The sequence below is a fragment of the Falco punctatus genome (genome assembly GCF_963210335.1).
Source record: "Falco punctatus genome assembly, chromosome: 1".
NCBI classification, from domain to species: domain Eukaryota; kingdom Metazoa; phylum Chordata; class Aves; order Falconiformes; family Falconidae; genus Falco; species Falco punctatus.
This window is the reverse complement of record NC_137580.1, coordinates 91757016-91775618: the sequence shown is the minus strand read 5'-3', so window position 1 is coordinate 91775618 and position 18603 is coordinate 91757016. Positions and strand designations below refer to the sequence as shown.

Sequence of the window (18603 nt, the reverse complement as noted above, 5' to 3'; positions counted from 1 at the left end):
TTTACATTATTTCACACTGCTGCTTTGAAACAAAGAACAGGATGTGGCACATTTAATGCTTTCCCCTTGAGAATCAGTTGGAGTAAAGTTCAATTTTTAATTCAAAAGGCAAAGGAAGCTGTTACAGAATTAAAGATGTGGATGCTGCCCAGATGAGCTATAAATAACTGATCCATGAACAGCAAAACCTCTCTAATAGTCATGAAAAGATAAACGTACACCCCTACAGCAGCATACTCATCATAAACCTGTTCTCTCAGGTTTGGGTGGTGTTTTTTTCTGCTGAGTTATTTGGCTATAAAAAAATGGCAACCAGGTAAACTCAATTAAACTGGGAGATGCAAATAAGAATTGTACCTTGCAAATATAATTGCAAATGCCTTTTGTTTCATGGTTACATGAATCTCTTACTGTATATTTTGCTATTCACACTTTGTGTGATCTTGTGTGACAAAACACTTAACGCTTAGGCTGTATGCACACCCCAACAGGCACGTGTGGCTTGGTCTTCTGACACATGAAAATGGAGTGGCAGCATTCTTGATCCTCTTGTTTCTCGTAATTATTTTTTTGATTGACTGTCTCTGTCCAATTTACTGTGTAGCTTCTGGTGCCAAGTTTGTATAGCCAATAGTTTTGGTAGATTTTAAGGAATATCAGAGAGGTGCTGAATTTCTTCTGTCTCTAGCTGACTAGCATACCAAACTATTATATGCGCTCGAGACTTCACAACTTAGTGTCAGAATTTGCTCAGCTTGTTTCAGGAATCTAAAAGTCTTAAATAGGTGAGCTAACAAGTAGGACTGTGTTCTTTGGTGGTAATTCTTTACTCCAGTACCTTTTTGACTGGTGACTCTGTGGTTCCTTACCAGTAATATCATGGAAGGATGCTTTTTGTCAGCAAGCTGCAGTAGGATCCTTCTGACATGTCTGTTGTTCTTGCAGATGTAGAATACTATCTTGTATTTCTAGCTTCTGGAAGGATGGCTAGCGTAGGTGAGGTAGGTGTACTCCTACAGGGGCTTCTTCGTTAAAAATAACATACCAAAGAGCAATAGTTACTGTAGGTTAACTGTTCTTTGGCAGAACTCCCAAAGTGAAAATGTTGTTACTGTGTCAAGGTAATACTTCAATCCTGATAGATTTGAAATTGCTTTTGAGCTTCTTCCCTCCCATTCTGTTGTTCAGATTAAAATGTAATCTGGTATCCACTAGGTAGCCAGCCAGTATTAAATTAACAGCTTCCACTGAAAATTCTTTGTGTTCTACGGGTTTAGCGTACATTTTTGACACAAGTATCTCAAAGTTTGGAAGGTGTCATTCCTAAGCATTATGAGTACAGAACACAGTATGTACTTTTTTAGAAGTTTTTGTTTAAAAGTTGTTGGGGCTTTTTATTATTTCTTGAATAATGAATTTATTTGAGAATGTATTTAGTGTTTTTAGAGCGTGGTGAAGTAAGAGCCTTTTTGTTTTTTATATATATACACACACACATACACCTTCCTTTGATACACAAAAGCAAGAGGGTTTATTAAACAGCTATAGGATGATGCATGTCACTTGCACTTCTCTTTCTTAATTTGTAGTTAAAAAATAGGCCAAATGAGAAGTTATTTTTCCCCCCCTCTTAGTTAAGCTTGTGTGTATCTGATTCTGTAACTTTTTCCAAAATCAGCTTACTTACAAATACTTGCTCACATGCTACAGCGTCTGCTATATTTGTGTAACCTCTACTTTCGAAGTATTCTGCTAGTGCGTTCAGCAAAGCATGTAAGGAATCCCATTCTTTGGTATGTCACTTAAGCACATACTAAAAACTTTTTCTCATTTGCTATAGAATTTCATAATGGTTTGTAAGGGGGTCAGTCATCTCAGAAATACTTCTCTTGCCCTTTAGACAGTATTGGGCTGTGGCTGTTACAGGGAGGAGTCACTGACATTTTGAACTGATTACTTCTTGTAAATAAGAGTCACTGAGTGTTAAGCGAGCGGTAAGTTCAAAGAAACTTCCATTAATCTTGCCAGCACTTTAATTTTATCATCTTATTTACTTACCCGTTTTGGTGCAGAAGAGCAGTGCCTCCTGCTAACAGATACAGTGACACCATGTGCTGTTCCAAATGGAACTTCAGTTGTGAACAGGGACTTGGACTCCTGACACACAGAAATGGTGTGCAGGGGGGGTGTCTTTCCTGAAAGACCTAAATGGTGATTTAATCTATTTGTATTCTGTGAACATCTGCCTCTAGTATAATCTTTTTAATATTCATGTTCATATATTGTACATCTCTCTTTCTAAACCTCTGATGTAAATTAATATCTGTACATTTATGTTGTTGATTTAAGGTGTTCTTGGCTGAGGATAGAGGGCAGGGAGAGGGCATAGGCATCTCGCTAGTACTGTGCTTCTGTAATGGTTGGAGTAAGGAGAAGCTGTCTGTTAATACTGTAATTAGGATCTCAGCATTTCCAACGTAATAAAGTCTGCGTATGAGGACAGCTTACAAGGTTGCTGTGTATGTGCCCTTAACCTTGTCTTGGAAGCTGGTGTTGGCACCAATGGACGCAGTGGTGCTGTCTGATAGAAATTTTGTACTGATGCTGGTGGCATGCAGTGACTAGAGGAAATGATGCCGTAATTGAAGTTTTTTTGGGCTAATTTGTGCCTGATGTCCTGTTAAAAGGCATTTTAAAATGTATAGAGACCAAGAGGAAGTTGTGGGGCAGATTTTTTTTTTTTTTTTTAAATGCAGAGTAAATATAGCATTCCAATGGTGATGTCTTGTCAAAAGAAAAAGACATTCAAAACAGTTTTTGTGAAATACAAAAAAATGACAGTAGTGAGAACAAGTATATATTGCCTTACAGATTTGCTGGCAATTCGTTGGGAATGAGAAGAATTTTAGGTATAAAACACTGCTTATCAAATTTGTTTTCCCATTGCGATATGAATCTCTTGCTTTATGCTGAAAGAGATCCTAGTGGAAATGAACTACTTGTTAAATAATTTGTCTGTCTCTTAACTGTTCTGTCTTGAAAAAGATTGTTGTTTGTAGTGAAATTATTTTTCATGCTTAAAGGTAGGATATTTATGCATTTGCTACCAAGGCTCTGGTAGCTCTTTGTAACTCGGTTGAATTAAATTTTGCATAAATGAAAAATATCAATAGTCTTCCAAAATTACCCCCTGTGACCTAATTTTTATTTCTTTCGGAAGTCACAGGTAAACCCCACCACTTCTATGGCCAAAAGTAAGTTTTGGTGCTGGAAATTAAACAACAGCAGTAGTGACCTTTATTTTTAATTTTAACTAAAATAATGGTGGTCCAATTACTTGAGACATTAAATCCTCTCTAATAATTGTTATTAGAAAGAAGCTGCATATTGATAATTTGGATGTGCTAATGCTTCAGTCTAGTAAGAAAAACAGAACATCACAGAGCACAGATACTTGTTATTATTTGTGAAATCAAGGTGTATTTTGCTTCTCATGTGATGCTTGCTGCAAAATTCTGGGGCAGTCTTCCTGTGTTGGTAGAATTAATTTTATGGGAAACAAGTGGGGCCATGATTATGTTGAAAGCTAATTCAGAGCTGGGTGACCAATGTAGCAGTGGTGATGGTGGACTTAGTAGTCAAGTACAGCTGGGTCAGAAGATACAGCTGCATAGAAAGCTGTGATCAGAAGGTAAGGAGAATAAAGGTTGATACAGGGGATGATTATTTTTTTTTAATGTAAAACAGCTCAGATGGTAGCTCAGAGTAATTACATACTACATACAGAGTTACTAAACTGGGATTATCTACCCATTTGTTATCCTCTTTTAAACAACCTAGATATGTGTTGTAGAAATTTCAGTGTATTGTAGCTGGATTTTTATGCCAGCAAAATAACATCTAGAGTACTTGTAATGTTTTGTGCTTAAAGGCAAAGGCCTCTTACAGGTTATGTGGGTATCAAATAAGCAAGGAAAAAGAATAAAAGAAAACAAATTGAATTGTCGGTAGTGGTTATGTTTGGTAATTGCTCTTTATCAGCATAAAGAATGTATAGTATAGTGAATTTCCAACAGGTTATGTTTCCACTTGTTTTACATTCTACTTGGGAGGGGGAACTAAGCAAAACCCAGCTTTTTAATAATTTTCAGTTGGAAGCTTCATTTGCTGTCAGATTATGTTCTTTGGCCAAGAGAGATCAAGCTGAGCAGGGCTGCCAACTTGATGTGATATTTCAGATGGATATTTTTCATTGTTAACTTGCAGTTTAAACTCGAGCACTGTGATTTGTATTTAGCAATGTAGGAGTGTGTGTGTGGTTTGCAGTAGTTAAGAGTTGCTATTTACATCCATAGCGTGACAAAGTCAATTAAGCATGGCTTTGCTGCTTCTGTTGTAAGTAGGTGAGAATTTGTGTATGGTTGTAGGCGTTCTGAAGTGAAAGATTTATCATATATGTAAAATCAGCTTATTTTTGCTTACATGAAGGACAGCCACAGTTCTTGCAGGCAGTCTTTTGGGTTTATAGCTGTATGTATACTTGCTTTTTTACACTAAAATTATTGACAGAAAGGGAAAATTGTGATGTCCATTACAGTATTTAAATGTCAGTTAAACCAGCCTGACAACAGATTTCTTCTCCCCTCCCACCCCGTATTTGATAATGATCCCACAGATTCCCTGTCATATTCAGTCAGTATTCTGAATTTGCTTGTTAAATTTCTGGAGTGTCCAGTGGAATTGGTTTGATGTACGTCAGAGGAGGCTGTGGCCTAAGGCAAGCACAAAAGGACGAAACACTTCACTGCTGTGCAAGTGTTATCTGAAGCTAATGCGTGGTGACGTGGGCTGCATGGTCAGCCAGAACAGAGTTTCGGCTTAGGGCGTACGAAGATTGCTGGGATCACAGTGTCAGCTCTGATTTCAATTAAGTCTTTGCAAAGAGTTCTGTGCGTAGGTCCTTCTGCTTGACAGCTAAGGTCTTTCTTTTAGGATGCATAAATACACGGTTCTTATTTACTGAAATACGAGGAAAACACTAGAGTGAACTATAATCTTAAAGCTGTGTTTTTAAACAAGATTAAAATACTTCAATAAAATAAGTTGGGGTTTTTTTTAATAGCATTCTGTTTTCTCATGTACAGTGAACCTCTGGACTAGGTGCACAGAAACATTTTGAGTGTAGAAAGAAGCTGCACGGCTGTGTGTGCATAACAGTGTCTTTGAGTGAATTAGTCTAAATAGCTGCTAGATGCCAGCTCGTGGGTGTGCGGTGCTACACTGTGTGGATTGACAAGAGCAAATTTCTGCCAGCATGGGGATCTCTGCACTTCATATTGCATCCTGCAGAAATTCCTTGAACGCTTGTGCTGCTCTTGCTCGTGTTTGGTTCCGTATGATGGCTTTGATATTTCAGCATGGTGCTACAGTGTGTGTTCAAGGCTGTCTTGTAGGCTTGTCTGCTTGTTATTGCCCTTTGACCCTGGACTTTAAGTACGTAGATTTATAGAAGGAGTATCCTTCAAGGAAGATAAATTCTTGACATTATTCCTCATACAGTAGCTGTCACTTAACTGTTAGGAGCTTGTCTGCTGTTTCCAGAATGGGTACCTTGGAATTGAATTTAAACAGTCCCAATCAAGAAATGTTTCAAAAGTAAGCTGTTAATGTGGATCTACAACCTTGGTTTCCCTAAATGGGAATGAGTGAGGAAGATACCAGTACAAAGGAAATACAGTCAAGACAAGTAATGGGTGGCACTCCTCTTGTTTCCTTTGGGTTACACTTCAGAAACAAAACCATGTGTGTGGCAAATTCTCTATCCTTTGAGTTGCCTTAGCTCTTAAACTAATCCTTGCTTTACACATAACACTTAAGGCTGGCAGGTGGAGGATAAAACCCTCCCCCCCCCCCCCCCCCCCCCCCTAATATTCTTGCATATGGTAATTTTTTGTGTGTCTTGTTTCCAATGTTTAGAAGATGACAACATCGACCAGGATGATGTCAGTTTGTGGCTGTTTTGCCCTTTAAGCTACTGAATTAAAAATAGGAGTGAAAACATGGTGTATTGGTGACCCTTTGTGAACAGAATTGTTCAGATTATTCCAAAACACCTGATGCATATCTGCGTCTGCTGCAGAACTGATGCTAATGGTAAAATGGCAAAGAAACATAGCTTGCTGTGAGGGACTGTGCTTTTTGTTTAAGTTGGAGGTTTACTGTTCATTGTTTATTTTATTAGTAGTAGCAGATTTCATATGCAACTGAATTGAACAGGTTAAGATGAGGAGTTAAAACATCTTCCAAAGACAGTGAAGCTGCAGTTAGGGAATACCTCTCTTTAAAGAAATGTCAAGAAACAATTTTTATTTTCTATATGTTCACCTATTAAACAGCCATTTGAGTTTTGGAGAGATTGAAATGGCAAGCACTTATTTTATATATATTTCTCCTCTTTATGCACGTTTCTTGGGGGCATAGGAACAAAAAGGTACTAATGAATTACAACGGAGAGCTAAGTAGTAGAGAGACTTTGAGGAAAAGATTAAGAGTCCTCATTAGATTGAAAGGGGAAGCAGAAGCCACAGATAAGACTAGGGAAATTAATCTTAGGTTGTGAAAGATGACACCTGTTCTGAACTTGTGTAAATGTTGAGTGGCTGATAGCAGTGGAAGGGCTTGGCTTTTTTCCATTTTGCATGCAATTCAAGCAAGTTTGAAAAGGGGAAGAACATTTTACGTACCATTATAAGCAGATGATTTACTCATCATTGACCTAGCAGACCTCTGCCCAAGTGCCACAAGACCTTAGAAGGGTATGCCCCTTGTGAGGCTTTTTCCCTATGTGAGCTGACAAAGGAAATGTTCTGAAGTTGACGAGGAGTGACTCAGTTTCCTAGCAGGTTAGGAAACATTGAAGTAGTAGAGTGGATTAGGTCAAGAAGTCTTACAAAAAGGCTGCCTCCACCTTTGGGTGGATCTTTGGTGTCTTGGTGACTGTGATGGCAGGAAATGGGTATATGTTGATCCCTGCCTCATGTGAATGGTCTAATTCATGTTTAGTTTATTGCTGGGCAGGTCAGCAAGTCTGAGTAAGCAGAAGGCCCAGCCCATTCATTCCCCAGTGTCTTTAGACTTAATTAAATCCACTTCCAGAAAAGCTAAACTGTTTGGGAAAAAGATTAAACAAGACAGTCTGAGTAACTGAAAATGAGAGAAACTCTGAATTGTCTTTATTTTAAAAGATGTAAGCTGACTGTGAACACTGGGTATGCTTTACACTGTATTATACTTTTCTTTACGCTAAATTATTCTTTTCTCTTTGTGTGTATCTACAGATAGACTAATTTATCATAATCTTAACTACTGTTTTAATAAGGCAAAGGGAGATTTTGTTACTGTTTATTCCTGGGGTCCTTGGAGAGAAAAACTTCAGAAATGTGTAGTAATAATTTTTAAGGGCAATCTGCAACCCTGACTTTTCCAAAACAAAGTACGCACAGTTGCCTTGTTTCTGATGTGGTCCATATGCAATGGATGTAACTGGTTAGTCAAAAAGTAGCTGGAATAAAAGGAAAAGGAGGACAGAGTCACGTAGGCATTGCTGGGATGGTTATCTACTGCCTTGATAATTAAGGTGAGAGTTCAGAAACAAATATGGTATTTTCAGCCATGGTGGAAAGCTAAATTACAGAAGTGCTGTTATATTTGTTGCTGAGGAGGTCCTGCTGTGCAGGTAACAGTCCAGTAAAATTAGAGTAAAATTAATTAAATAATCTGTAATCTTTCAGGTAGGTCTCACGTAAAGAAACATTAAACAATACTGAATTAAAATACAAATTCATTTTTCTGTTTGTGATTTGTACAACAGTTGCTCGTTCTTAAGTATGCTTTCTTGGATGAGTTCTTATTCTCCTGCTTACCAGCCCTTTCATTTTGTTTCTGCAATGAAGATATAACAATTTATGACATCACATTAATATCCATGGCAACAGACTGTAAAGTGAACAACATATTACATTTGCATTGCAGAATCAGCGGTGAGGGAGATGGCTCCTGTTGAAACATGGATATGTGAAATAACTCCAACAGTGAATACAGGAGATGCTGTGAAGGGGAATTTCTTGTAGATGCATCTTCTCAAGTTTTATAAAACTGATTGCAGAATGGTTCTCCAGTCTTCAGTGATTTGTTTTTTCCATCCCTGATGCTGTATATAATGTTGTGTGATCTTAATATTTTTTCCTGCAATACCTTCTGTTTACAAATAGGAATAAATGAATATATTATTATAAATAAGAATATGCTGATGGAGGAATTGTTTTTCTGTCCCCATCTGAAAGAAATCTGTAGTATTCCTTGCTTGAAAAGGTGAATTGGAATAGATGGGGATAGGGAGGGAGAGGGGTTCGTTTCCAACGGAAACTTTTTATTTAGTACTTTTGGTTTGGGGTGGTACTGTGTTTGTCCCTCTTGCTTTGGCAGGCCAGCCTTACAAACAGCCGTGTATTGTGCTTGTCTGATTGTCATGTTGATGTTTCTGCAAAGGCAGAGGAAGAATCTCCGAGCACATCTATACTGATTAATTTATAGCTGAATTTTCCTGTGTTGAAAGGTGCTGCCAACATAGCAATTGTAATAACAGGCAGCGCTAGTGAAGCTCAGCGTTATAAAAAAGCTGCCTCAGTGTAGCACAGTCACTGTGGCAGGCTGGTTAAGTGTGAACTTGAGCTCAAAAATTTTTGAAACTTTCCAGGAAAGACCAAATGTGTGAAACTAATTATTTGAAAATCAAAGACATGTAACTGTTCAACCACTTGATGTAATGCACATACGGCTTTCCAAATATTTAGCCTTTCTCAAGGAATCGTTACACAAGGTTTGATACTGGGCACTTAGACTTTCTCAAGGAAGTTATTCTGCTTTTAAAGCTGTTTCATATGGAGGGTTTCATTTTAAAAGTAGCAATTTTTTTACAAAAGTAAACTGTTCCTATTCAAAATCATCCCTCTTCTAAAATGTTTGTTATTGAATGTGGTCAGTTTTTTAGAAGTTTTAATTTTAGCATGTATGATATTGTATCCTTTTTGAAGTCTGAGAAACAGATCCTATGAGGAGTCCAGGAACTGGTTACAGGTAGCTCCCTCTGCTGGCTGCTGACAGAAGTTGGCAACAAAAATGAATAAATTTCAAAGCCTGCTTGACATTCTGCTGGTAGCATGCATACATGGTGGTGGTGCACAAAACCTGTTATTTCACTTTTACTTCAGTTTAAATAGTGGCAAGCTCCAGTAAACATTTGCTTACAGAAGAGCACAAAGTATTTTGGCATGCTGCTTGGAGAGTACTAAAATCCAGTAAAGAACAAACAAAATGACAAAAATGTGTTTGTCTTGTCTCTGAAGTCTTTTATAGCCTTTTATTTTGTGCCTGTGGTTTTGAAAGTCTACTGTTCTCTCAAAAAAGATGTGTATGTGAGGGAAACAGTTTGCACTCTCACATTTTTAAAAAGAGGCTTCATTTCAACCACTTCTGCTGCTCTTTAATACCTAAACTTAAGATGTATTTTCTTTTCTTTTTTTTCTTTCTTTTTCTTTTATCCAAAAAATAGTAGCAAAACTTGAGAGTCTGGAAACCTACCTTTTATTTTGAAAATATTCATAAGCATCAAGTCTGACCATAAACACCTTTGCAATAATGTTAGTTATTGTTGAAGCCTGACCCTCTGCTTCTAAAGTATGTATAAAAATTATAAGCTGAAATCTAGTGCTTAACTTTGCTACTCAAAAAACTGTTAGCAATATTAAATTTGGCTTTGCCTATTGCTAACTATTACTTTTTATTTGTATATTTGCTGCTGGATGGGTGGGGTTTGGGTTTTTTGAAATGATTTCAACTTTTGCTTCGGCAACTTTTAAGTAAACAAATGGCAAAGTCAATTTTGTAGTTCACTTGTTATAATATTTTACACATTTACACGAGTTCCAATAGGGAGGTAGGAAAGCAAGTAATAAAATAAGCTTTTAAACATTATTTTCAAGTATTGTATAAACTAGAAGCAAATGTGTTTGCTCGATTCCTCCTAGTTTTCAAAAATTAGTATGAAGAGGACTTATCTAATGTTCCACATATAATGGAATTAGTGTTGTAGTTCACACTTATAACCGTTAGCTGTTACGTGCTTGTGGTACATGATATGTGTTTAATATGGGAGACTGCTATAAAATATTTCCTATATTCCTAAGTTAAATCAATTTTGTTTTCTCACAATATAGCATTACAAGTAAGTTAAGGAAAAGAATCTTCCTAATGAAAATTGTTGTTTCTATAACTATTAGGTTGGGCAAAAAAAATAAAGGAAAAGAAGAAAACAGTGGTCTGGGGGCTGTAAGTAATGGCACAGTACCATAAGGAAGCATGAACTGAGAAAAAGTAAGCACAATTCATAATTTTTACACAGAAGAGTAAACTCGAATTTAGCTAATGGAAATCCAAATATTTACTTGGTTAAGTAAGCGTACAACTGAGATGGAAATATTACAGTGTTTTGTTCCTAGCTGGGTGGAAGGAAGATAGCCATGATCATGGAGAGATTAGGCAACATTACACTCTTAAATTTCTCTATAAATGTGTCTTTGGATAAGTTGGAGATCTTGTCTTTGTTACATTTATAATCTTAACTTATCAATTAAAAATTGTGGCAGCCTGCAAGCATATTGTAAAACAGCAAATAATAATGAAAAAAGCTGGCTTGCTTAAAGATGATTATATTTTTTCCTGTCTGTAAATGTGCTCATTGTGTAACGCGAATGCATTAGCCTCCACAAAATGTAAGAAATGAAAGGCAGCAAGAAGCAGTTCCATTGTTATCACTCCAGGCATGTCTAATGAATCGTGTTTCCATGTTCTCTTGGTCACGCTGCAGAGTGCCCTCAGCCAGGGCTAAGCCTCCTGTAAAATGCTCTTTTAAGATGATTGTAGCAAGCGCAGAAATGCCGGCTGCGGGGGGGGGGGGGGGGGGGGGCGGTGGGGAGGGGAAGCTGCAGAGCGCCCTGCTTTCCCTACAGCTGCAGGGATTACTCACAGGGCTGGCGCAGGAGTGACGGCCAACTGGTTGAGTGGTGAGTGGAAGGCTTTTCAGGGACTTGGCTCATCAGAATTGCAGTTTAAAATGGAATCGTCTGTCTTGAGCTGTGCAATTGTTTATAAGGCAAACCTGCCTTCAGGAGGAGGGAAGAAAGCATCCTGGTACCGCTTTCCAAAATGATCTATCTGTGTTTCAAGAATGACGTCTTGCATACTTTATAAATGAGAAAAGACTTTTTGTTCCGTTTGCTTTCCAAGTATGGATTAATAAGGACTGTATTTTTCCTAAGAACAAGCCTTGTGTTACTCTGGTGATGGCTGAACTAGCTCTGATTTCTCTTTAGAGACTCACTGGCCTCGTACATTCTGTTACCTCCGGCACAGCCTCTTGACTGTAGGGGATGGGGAAATACACTCAACGTGCTATCGATGAAAAACATTTATGTTTAGAGAAGAAAAGTATTAAGTCCACATTCTCCTTCCATTATCAGTGCAGAAAGGAAGATCTTACTGGTGCAGATGTATTGCAGTAGTTCTATCTTCTTTGAACCTAGAAAGATCAAAAGGCAGAAGTGGGGGTTTGCAGCTGATGTGTGGAATGAGGGTTGCACACTGGCTACAAGAGTCCTGCGTAGTCATTGAAAATGGGAGGGAATGAAGAAAACTTGGAGGTTCGGAGGGAGAAAGAAGAGAGCAGGTCACGTTTGCAGAGTTGAGATTGTTTCCTTGGATTACAAAAGTATAGTAATACTTCTTTTTAAAAAAAAATTACTTGCTTTCAGATCTTCTGGGTTACTTTTATATTATTCTGAGAAACTATTTTTTAATGCCCTTATACCAAGAAGTTGAAGAAGGAAATGAGATGTAACGGAAAGTGAAAAGTTCAGAAATGTGGGAGGAAATTCTAGAAGCTCCCAGGAGTAAACTTAAGAAAGTACTTCTTTCTTAGTGGCATCCTTAGCCCTGAACGCTTTAGGGGAAGATGGTGAGAGTCTCTCCAAACTTGTAGTCTGTTTTCACAATGGTCAGGTTAATGCTTTTCATCTATAGGAAATAGCACTGCAAAGAAATATAAAGTAGCTTGGAAATAAAAGTGCTTAACACAAACACATGGTGGGACAAATGAAACAATTTAAATCAGGGATTTGGGGGGAATTTTCTGGCGCACGAGAGCAGGTTTCACACTGCAAACAACTTCCTGCTTTACTCTAGGAAGCAGTGTAAATGGCATAAAAGTTTTGCCATATTTATGTTCATTTTACTTGTTCTTGGAACAGAGCTAGTGATTTTAAAAAGCATTCAAAGCAAAAACCACACAGCAAACTTAACTGTTTTATTTGGAATCTCTTATATCTCTGAAGCGAGCTGCTCAGCTCTCTGGCATTGCTAGTTCTGCATTCCTACATAGAAAGCAGACTTGAACTATAATTACACAGAAATGTTTATACTGATTTCATAGATAATTTGGTTTGGGGGAAGTTAGATATTGCCCCTGGATTTTTGGAATATTTGGAAGTGAACTTCTAAAAAACCAGAAGTGATTACATACTTTACATGATCAGTTTGTTCCTAGTGCTTTTCAAAATGTTGCATAGTTAACCATGGCACTGGGAAAATGTCACTGTGAAGATCTGCATTGTGGTGTGTTACAATGGAAAGGTGAAAGAGACCCTGCAGGAGTAAAGAAATGTGAGGGTATGGAACAGGAAGAGGGAGAGAATGTAACATTTAATGTATATTTTATAAAATATAATTTCCTACCTACTAGGAGTGAGGAAGCAATGAAAGTAATACTTCAAGTAGTGCTAACATAATCTAAAGTGCAGATAGCTACCTCTACCATCAGTTTTCCAACAAATACCTATTATGCTAATTTCTGTTTCAGTAGGCAACAATGAAAGTGTTGTATTCCTGTGATATTCGACAGCTATTGCCTTTGAAGGTTTTATTTATGTTGCTGAAGTGCAACAATTTTAGTTTCATGGTCAACTCTGCTTGAAAGTGTTAGTGTTTATGTATCTATTTATATTTCAAAAATTGTGGCCTATCGAAATACAAACTTGGTCCTGTCTGAACAGCAGTTTTCAGTGATAGTATTAATTAATTTTGTGATTTCCCTGGAAGTTTTCCTGAGAATTTGTGATGTTAGGATATTGGATGCAAATACCAGTATGGCCATATTCTTAACCCTTCACATAAGCTCTATTTGCAAATACATGAACACAAAATGGACTGTTCTGGTGAGAATTTCTTCTGTATTGGTTCTTTTTTGGCTGGCGAGTTGGCTTGGGAGACAGAGAGCCAAGGTGAATTCTCAGTATTGTAAGAGGTGAGCAGTGCCATTTCCCTACAATCATAACCAGTGCAAGGAAATTAGATCTCTAAGTGGGTTGAATCTGATTTAGTAATAAGTCAATTTAATCCCTAATGACTTCAAAGACAGATTTTACAAGGTGATCAATGGCAGTATAAAAATGATCGATCAATAGCATCACATTTAATTGGATTTTTATGGGTATAATATAGTTTTTCAGAATTAATGTACCATTGCGTTGCTTTGTAACTCTTTTAACTCAGTTTTTTAGAAGAAATGATGCTTCAGAATACTCGTTGGACTTTGAAATATTTTTTTAAGGGCATGCTAATAAAGGTTAAAGTGAAAAATGAAATGCTTGCTTTTAGTAATTGAATTTCTGATTTTGTTCAAGTTATTTGGCTGTGTGTTTTTAAAAACTGTTTCTACACAAGGAAAAATCCCCACATTCTTCATATTTCGTGGTGACAACAAGACAAAATATCAAAGAATAAGAAGGAACAAATACTGATCTGAATATGAACCCTGAGTAGCTGAATAACTCCCCTTCCTCAGCAGTTTGACATAGTAATCTTCCCTCAAAGTAATCTCCTTGTCCCATGTGTCCTGCTTTAATCTATCAGTATTTCTGCAGTGTGCAGCAAGAAATTGATTTTCAGTAATTTTAATGGCTGAATAACTGGTGCTGTCCCAGAGTGTTTTTTCATATTTGCAGTGGCCAATGTGGTAACTGAAGTCAGTGTTCTGGATAATAGGTTTCATTAGTTTTGATGCCTGAGGTAAAAAAGCAGTAGGTGGGAATAAAGACTGTTTTTGATGTCTAGACGTTCATTTCAGCTGTTGCTGCAATATGATACATTAAAAGGAAATATGTAACATAGCTCTGAGGAAATATGTATTCTTTGAAACTAATTCTACTTTTAAACTGCATAAGGCAGTGTGACCTGAATTATTAAAATGTGGGTGGCTGAATTTCTTAAAGGTATAACTATCTCTGCAGTGCCGCCACAGTCTTAACTTGCTTTCTCTCCTTCCTTCCTTCCTATATTTCTTTTAAGTAAAATATGTCAGTTTGGTCACTGAAGCAGAACAGAGATCTTATTATCTTTCTAGTATCTCTGCTGGGGGACCTAAAATTATTGAAGTATTTGCTTTGATATTTTGCTGTGACTTCTCTCCTTGAAATTTTTATAATGGTTCTTTTTTTTTCTTTGAGAACATGGCTGGCTTCATAAAAATCATTGGACAGTTTGAAGACCTTAACATCTCTGACTTGAAAATAAAAATAATAATAATAAAAAAAAGACTCCAAGCCAACTAAGCTGCTCATTAATGTATGTTTAAATTATAAATTTCCAGTGTAAGCCTAAATTATTGTAGCTGCCTTTAATTGTTTTAGCATCCAGTCTACAGGGATAAACTTAGAAATCAGCACAAATGTTCTATTCATTTTTTGAAACGATGAAAACTAAATGATTACAAACATTTAAAAACTTTATATGTGAAAGCTTTCGATTAATTGCCATTCTGTATGGAACTAGCAGTGAGATTTACTACCTCAGTCATAATCCATTATAAGTATCAAATACACCTTTTTTCTTTTTGTGTTTTCTGCTAATATATTTGGAATGAGAAAATAGGAAGTATTTTCTCTGTGGAAGATTTGTTTGCAACTGAAAAAACACTGCATTGTGTTCTCTTTCAGGTGTTAAAACCAAAAGTCGTGGGTGGGGTTTTTTTTCCCTTATTCCTATACACACTAGTATGTTGGATAATGGTAATAGGCAGGTACTCAACTGTAACATTAACTTTTTTATTTTTTACTACATAGTGCTGCCCTGTCAGCTTACACAGAATTATTTTTTGCCATTGTATCTGTTAGAATGTTGCTTTGGTGTTTTATTACCTTTCCATGAAAAACTTTAAAGACTATTTATGTTTCAATCTAGAAGAGTTAAGAAAGTGAAAATAATGATGCCTCTCCAGATAAATCAATAGAATGTTCTTGTACAAAACTGGCTATCTCAAGTTTGGTTTTTTTTTTTTTTTTTTCTATTTTTCTTCTCCCCTCTTGAAAGGTACTGAAAATATCTCACTCTTCTTTTTGGATCCTTATGCTTCTTCAGTGCTCTCTATCTCCACTGGATTTAAAAAGCATATACCAAGAATGATATAGTAAAGGCAGTTAGACTATCTCACCCAGTCAGTTTATAGAAGTATAGTTAATGGCAGAGATGATGTGACCTTGTCGTCTTGATCCCCCCCTCCCCCCCAAGTATCCAGATTTTTAGAGGTGGAGTTTTAATAAGCTTAGTTGTTTATTTTGAGACGTCATTTCATGTAAAAAAAAAGAACAAAAAAACCCCAAACAAAACCCAAAAAAACCCAAAACCAAACAACAAGACACACACAGTAATTGTTTATTTTGGTGAGAAATGTAGTGGTAAAGTTATCCCTCTATTGCAGGAGGGATAAACAGTGAAAAGGGTCTAAACTGCCTGTTTCACAAGAAAGTACATGCTACTTCCAGTTGTCATCCTTGAATACTGTGGAATTTACACATGCTTAGATGAAGTAGTTGGCATATACTGATAAATGTATCACATGGATACAGATATCTATCACAGTAAAGGATCAGTAGATCTGACAGATCATACAGGTGAAAAGGAGCCTGGACTCCTAGAGGTCATCCAGTCTGACATCCTACAGAAAATGGGATTGCCACAAACAATGGATGGGGTTAGTGATGGTTTTGACTGCCCAGGTCCTGGAAAATAGTGACCACAGTTCTGTCCCATCTGCTTTGCTGCCTCTCCAAAACTCTCAACCTCCTCTCTGACTTCCGTGGAGAACAAAGTAGTTCCCTGCTCTGTCATACTCTTTTAGTAAAATTCAATCTTTACTTGATTCTTCTGCTAGAAGTTGTCTTTGAAGATGGCTTTCACAGCTGTTGTGCAGCATCAAATTTGTTGCCTCTAAAGAGAAATATTTTCAACTAGAGCAACAGAAAATTACCTTCAGGACAGGATATAGGTGCTTGGCTTAAGTACGTTTATGAACCTGTGCAGCACCTGCTTTATGTTAGCTGTGTGCCTGAGATTGCTGTCAGGCAGCACTGAAAGGCTGACGAAAGCTTGAGTTGAAAGCATTTAAGGGTTAAAAGCGTTACAAATCGTGTAGACAGACGGAGACCAACAATTATTTCCTAGCCTTCAATTTTCTGTAAGTGATTTAAAATATTCTTCGGAATCTAAAATCTAGTTTCATTGTTACAGTGTGAGGAATTTTGCAGTTTGCAGGGATAGTCTAATTTGTAGCGTTTTGCCAAGTTTTGGTACTGGTCACCATTTGCACCTGGAAGTTGTAACTTGCTCCAGTTATTTAAGCTCTTTTCTTTTGGAGACTGGATCAGGAAGCCAAAGAGCAGAGGCGAAGTAAAATGCTGCAGTTCTGATTATTATTTTTTTTACTGTAACAGCTGTATGTACATACTCTCAATTGTGAGATGTACATTTTTAGTAGGAAGAAGTATGAGAGGTAATTACATTTAAATATAGTGCATTAATTTATCTGGGAATCAAAGGTATTATTTATTATAGGAAAATGGTTCCGAAGATGTTTTATGATATGCTTAGGGTTAAATTTCATGGGGAAATAATTTTATTTACATTTTGTATATAATTTTTTTGAATGCCAAATAATAAGAAAGCCAGTTTGGAAAATTAGAATATTGAGGGAAGACACCACTTAACTCTCCCCTTTTCCCTGTTGTACTCAACTGCTGCTCCTCATTGGCAGGCTTGACCCTAGGGACTTACCTACAAGGTAACCGTTGCGAGGTTAACAGTGCTTTTGCCTGCTTTTTTTTCCTAGGCTTAGGGACACATTCTCTTGCATAGCCATTCCTTCTCCTGAGCGCAGGGTAACCATGAATGCAGCTGTGGTGTTGTGTCGAGGAGGAGAGTGCTGCCAATTTCCATTTCCTCATGTTCCGTCCCTTCTGCAGGTGTACATAGGCTTTTCTGGGCACATGTGTCCTGGGGAGAGGGTCTCAGTTTGTGGAAGAGTAAGAGAATGGTATAGCCTGAAGAGGAGCTGTGCCAGTCACAGCTGAGCGGGGCAAAAGAATACAGGTAATGTCCGGTACTTAAATAATTTGGTATTAAAATTATTCCAGCCCTACAGAATATTACCTTATAAACGTTGTAAAGCGGTGTGATCTGATCTTAGTTCTTCTGGAGGCAGTGGTGAATTTATACTTGCAGAAAATAGTTTTGAGAGCTGATACAAGCTGTTCTTTCATTGGGTCCCATGAGTCTGTGCATACTTGGGAGCAGATAGTGAGTTATGATTGAGATCACCAGACTGGCTTTGAGAAGTTTCCTGTAATGTCATGGAATAAGTTCTTAATCTCTCCCATTTTGCATGAAGTTCTTAATGCAGGGACAATACTGGCTTCTGGCATGAATGCCCTGATAGGATTAGGGTGAAACTCAAGAAGAGCTCAGTGCCATGTGGTGGTGAATTTCTTTTGGCTTTTACAGGTTCTTTCAACTTCATGACAGTATCTAAAAAATTGAATTTTTATTAAGTATGGAGTTTTCATAGAGATGAACTTGTGTGTGATCTGTCTCATACTGCAATGTATACCTGTTTACATATTTTGAGAATTGTGTAGTTTTTAAGTGCAAGACTGGTACAGTGTCTTAGGCTCCAGTAGTTCTGAACTGTACAGAATTTATACATTGATAGTTGCAAAAATGCATGGAGATTCTGAAGTTTAAGAATACTGTTTTAAATATGAAAACTGAGGCCATGTGAAGTTCTACCTAGTGAACAGCTATGGCGCATTACATACTCTGTGTCAGTAAGGTTTTGAAAGAATTAAAGGGGCCTTTAATGATTTTACAGGGAAAGAGATTTGGCTCATGCTTGTGCCCAAATGCCTTTTCATTCTTCTGAGGAAGTAACTATGCTATTCAATAAGGTGATTTAGGTGCTAAAGCCCTGGCTTTTTCATTCCGTAAAAGGAGAGAGACTCTGTTACCAATATTTGCATATCGCAACATTACATGTTCAAAAAATGTGCCTCTTCTTGTTTGAGGTTTATATGACTTACAGTTGCCGGGAGAAGCAGCAGAATAATGAACAATGCTGGCTTTTGAGGCTTTGAAGCTGTAGTTGAATACTGCTGGCAATATTAG

The 18603-nt window shown here is 37.3% G+C and overlaps 1 protein-coding gene across 4 annotated transcripts in view; it reads left to right on the top strand.

Annotated features, from left to right (window-relative positions):
- Positions 1 to 18603, top strand: part of MED13L (mediator complex subunit 13L) — a 202240-nt gene that overhangs the window by 75789 nt on the left and 107848 nt on the right. The window contains exon 1 of one of the 4 annotated variants that reach the window (XM_080365614.1): positions 8313 to 10431. The exons of the other annotated variants lie outside the window; for them this stretch is intronic. Coding sequence (XP_080221740.1) covers position 10431 — 1 coding nt within the window. The 5' untranslated portion in view covers positions 8313 to 10430. Of the gene's footprint in view, positions 1 to 8312; positions 10432 to 18603 lie in introns of those variants that run through there. 4 annotated transcript variants of the gene reach the window in all.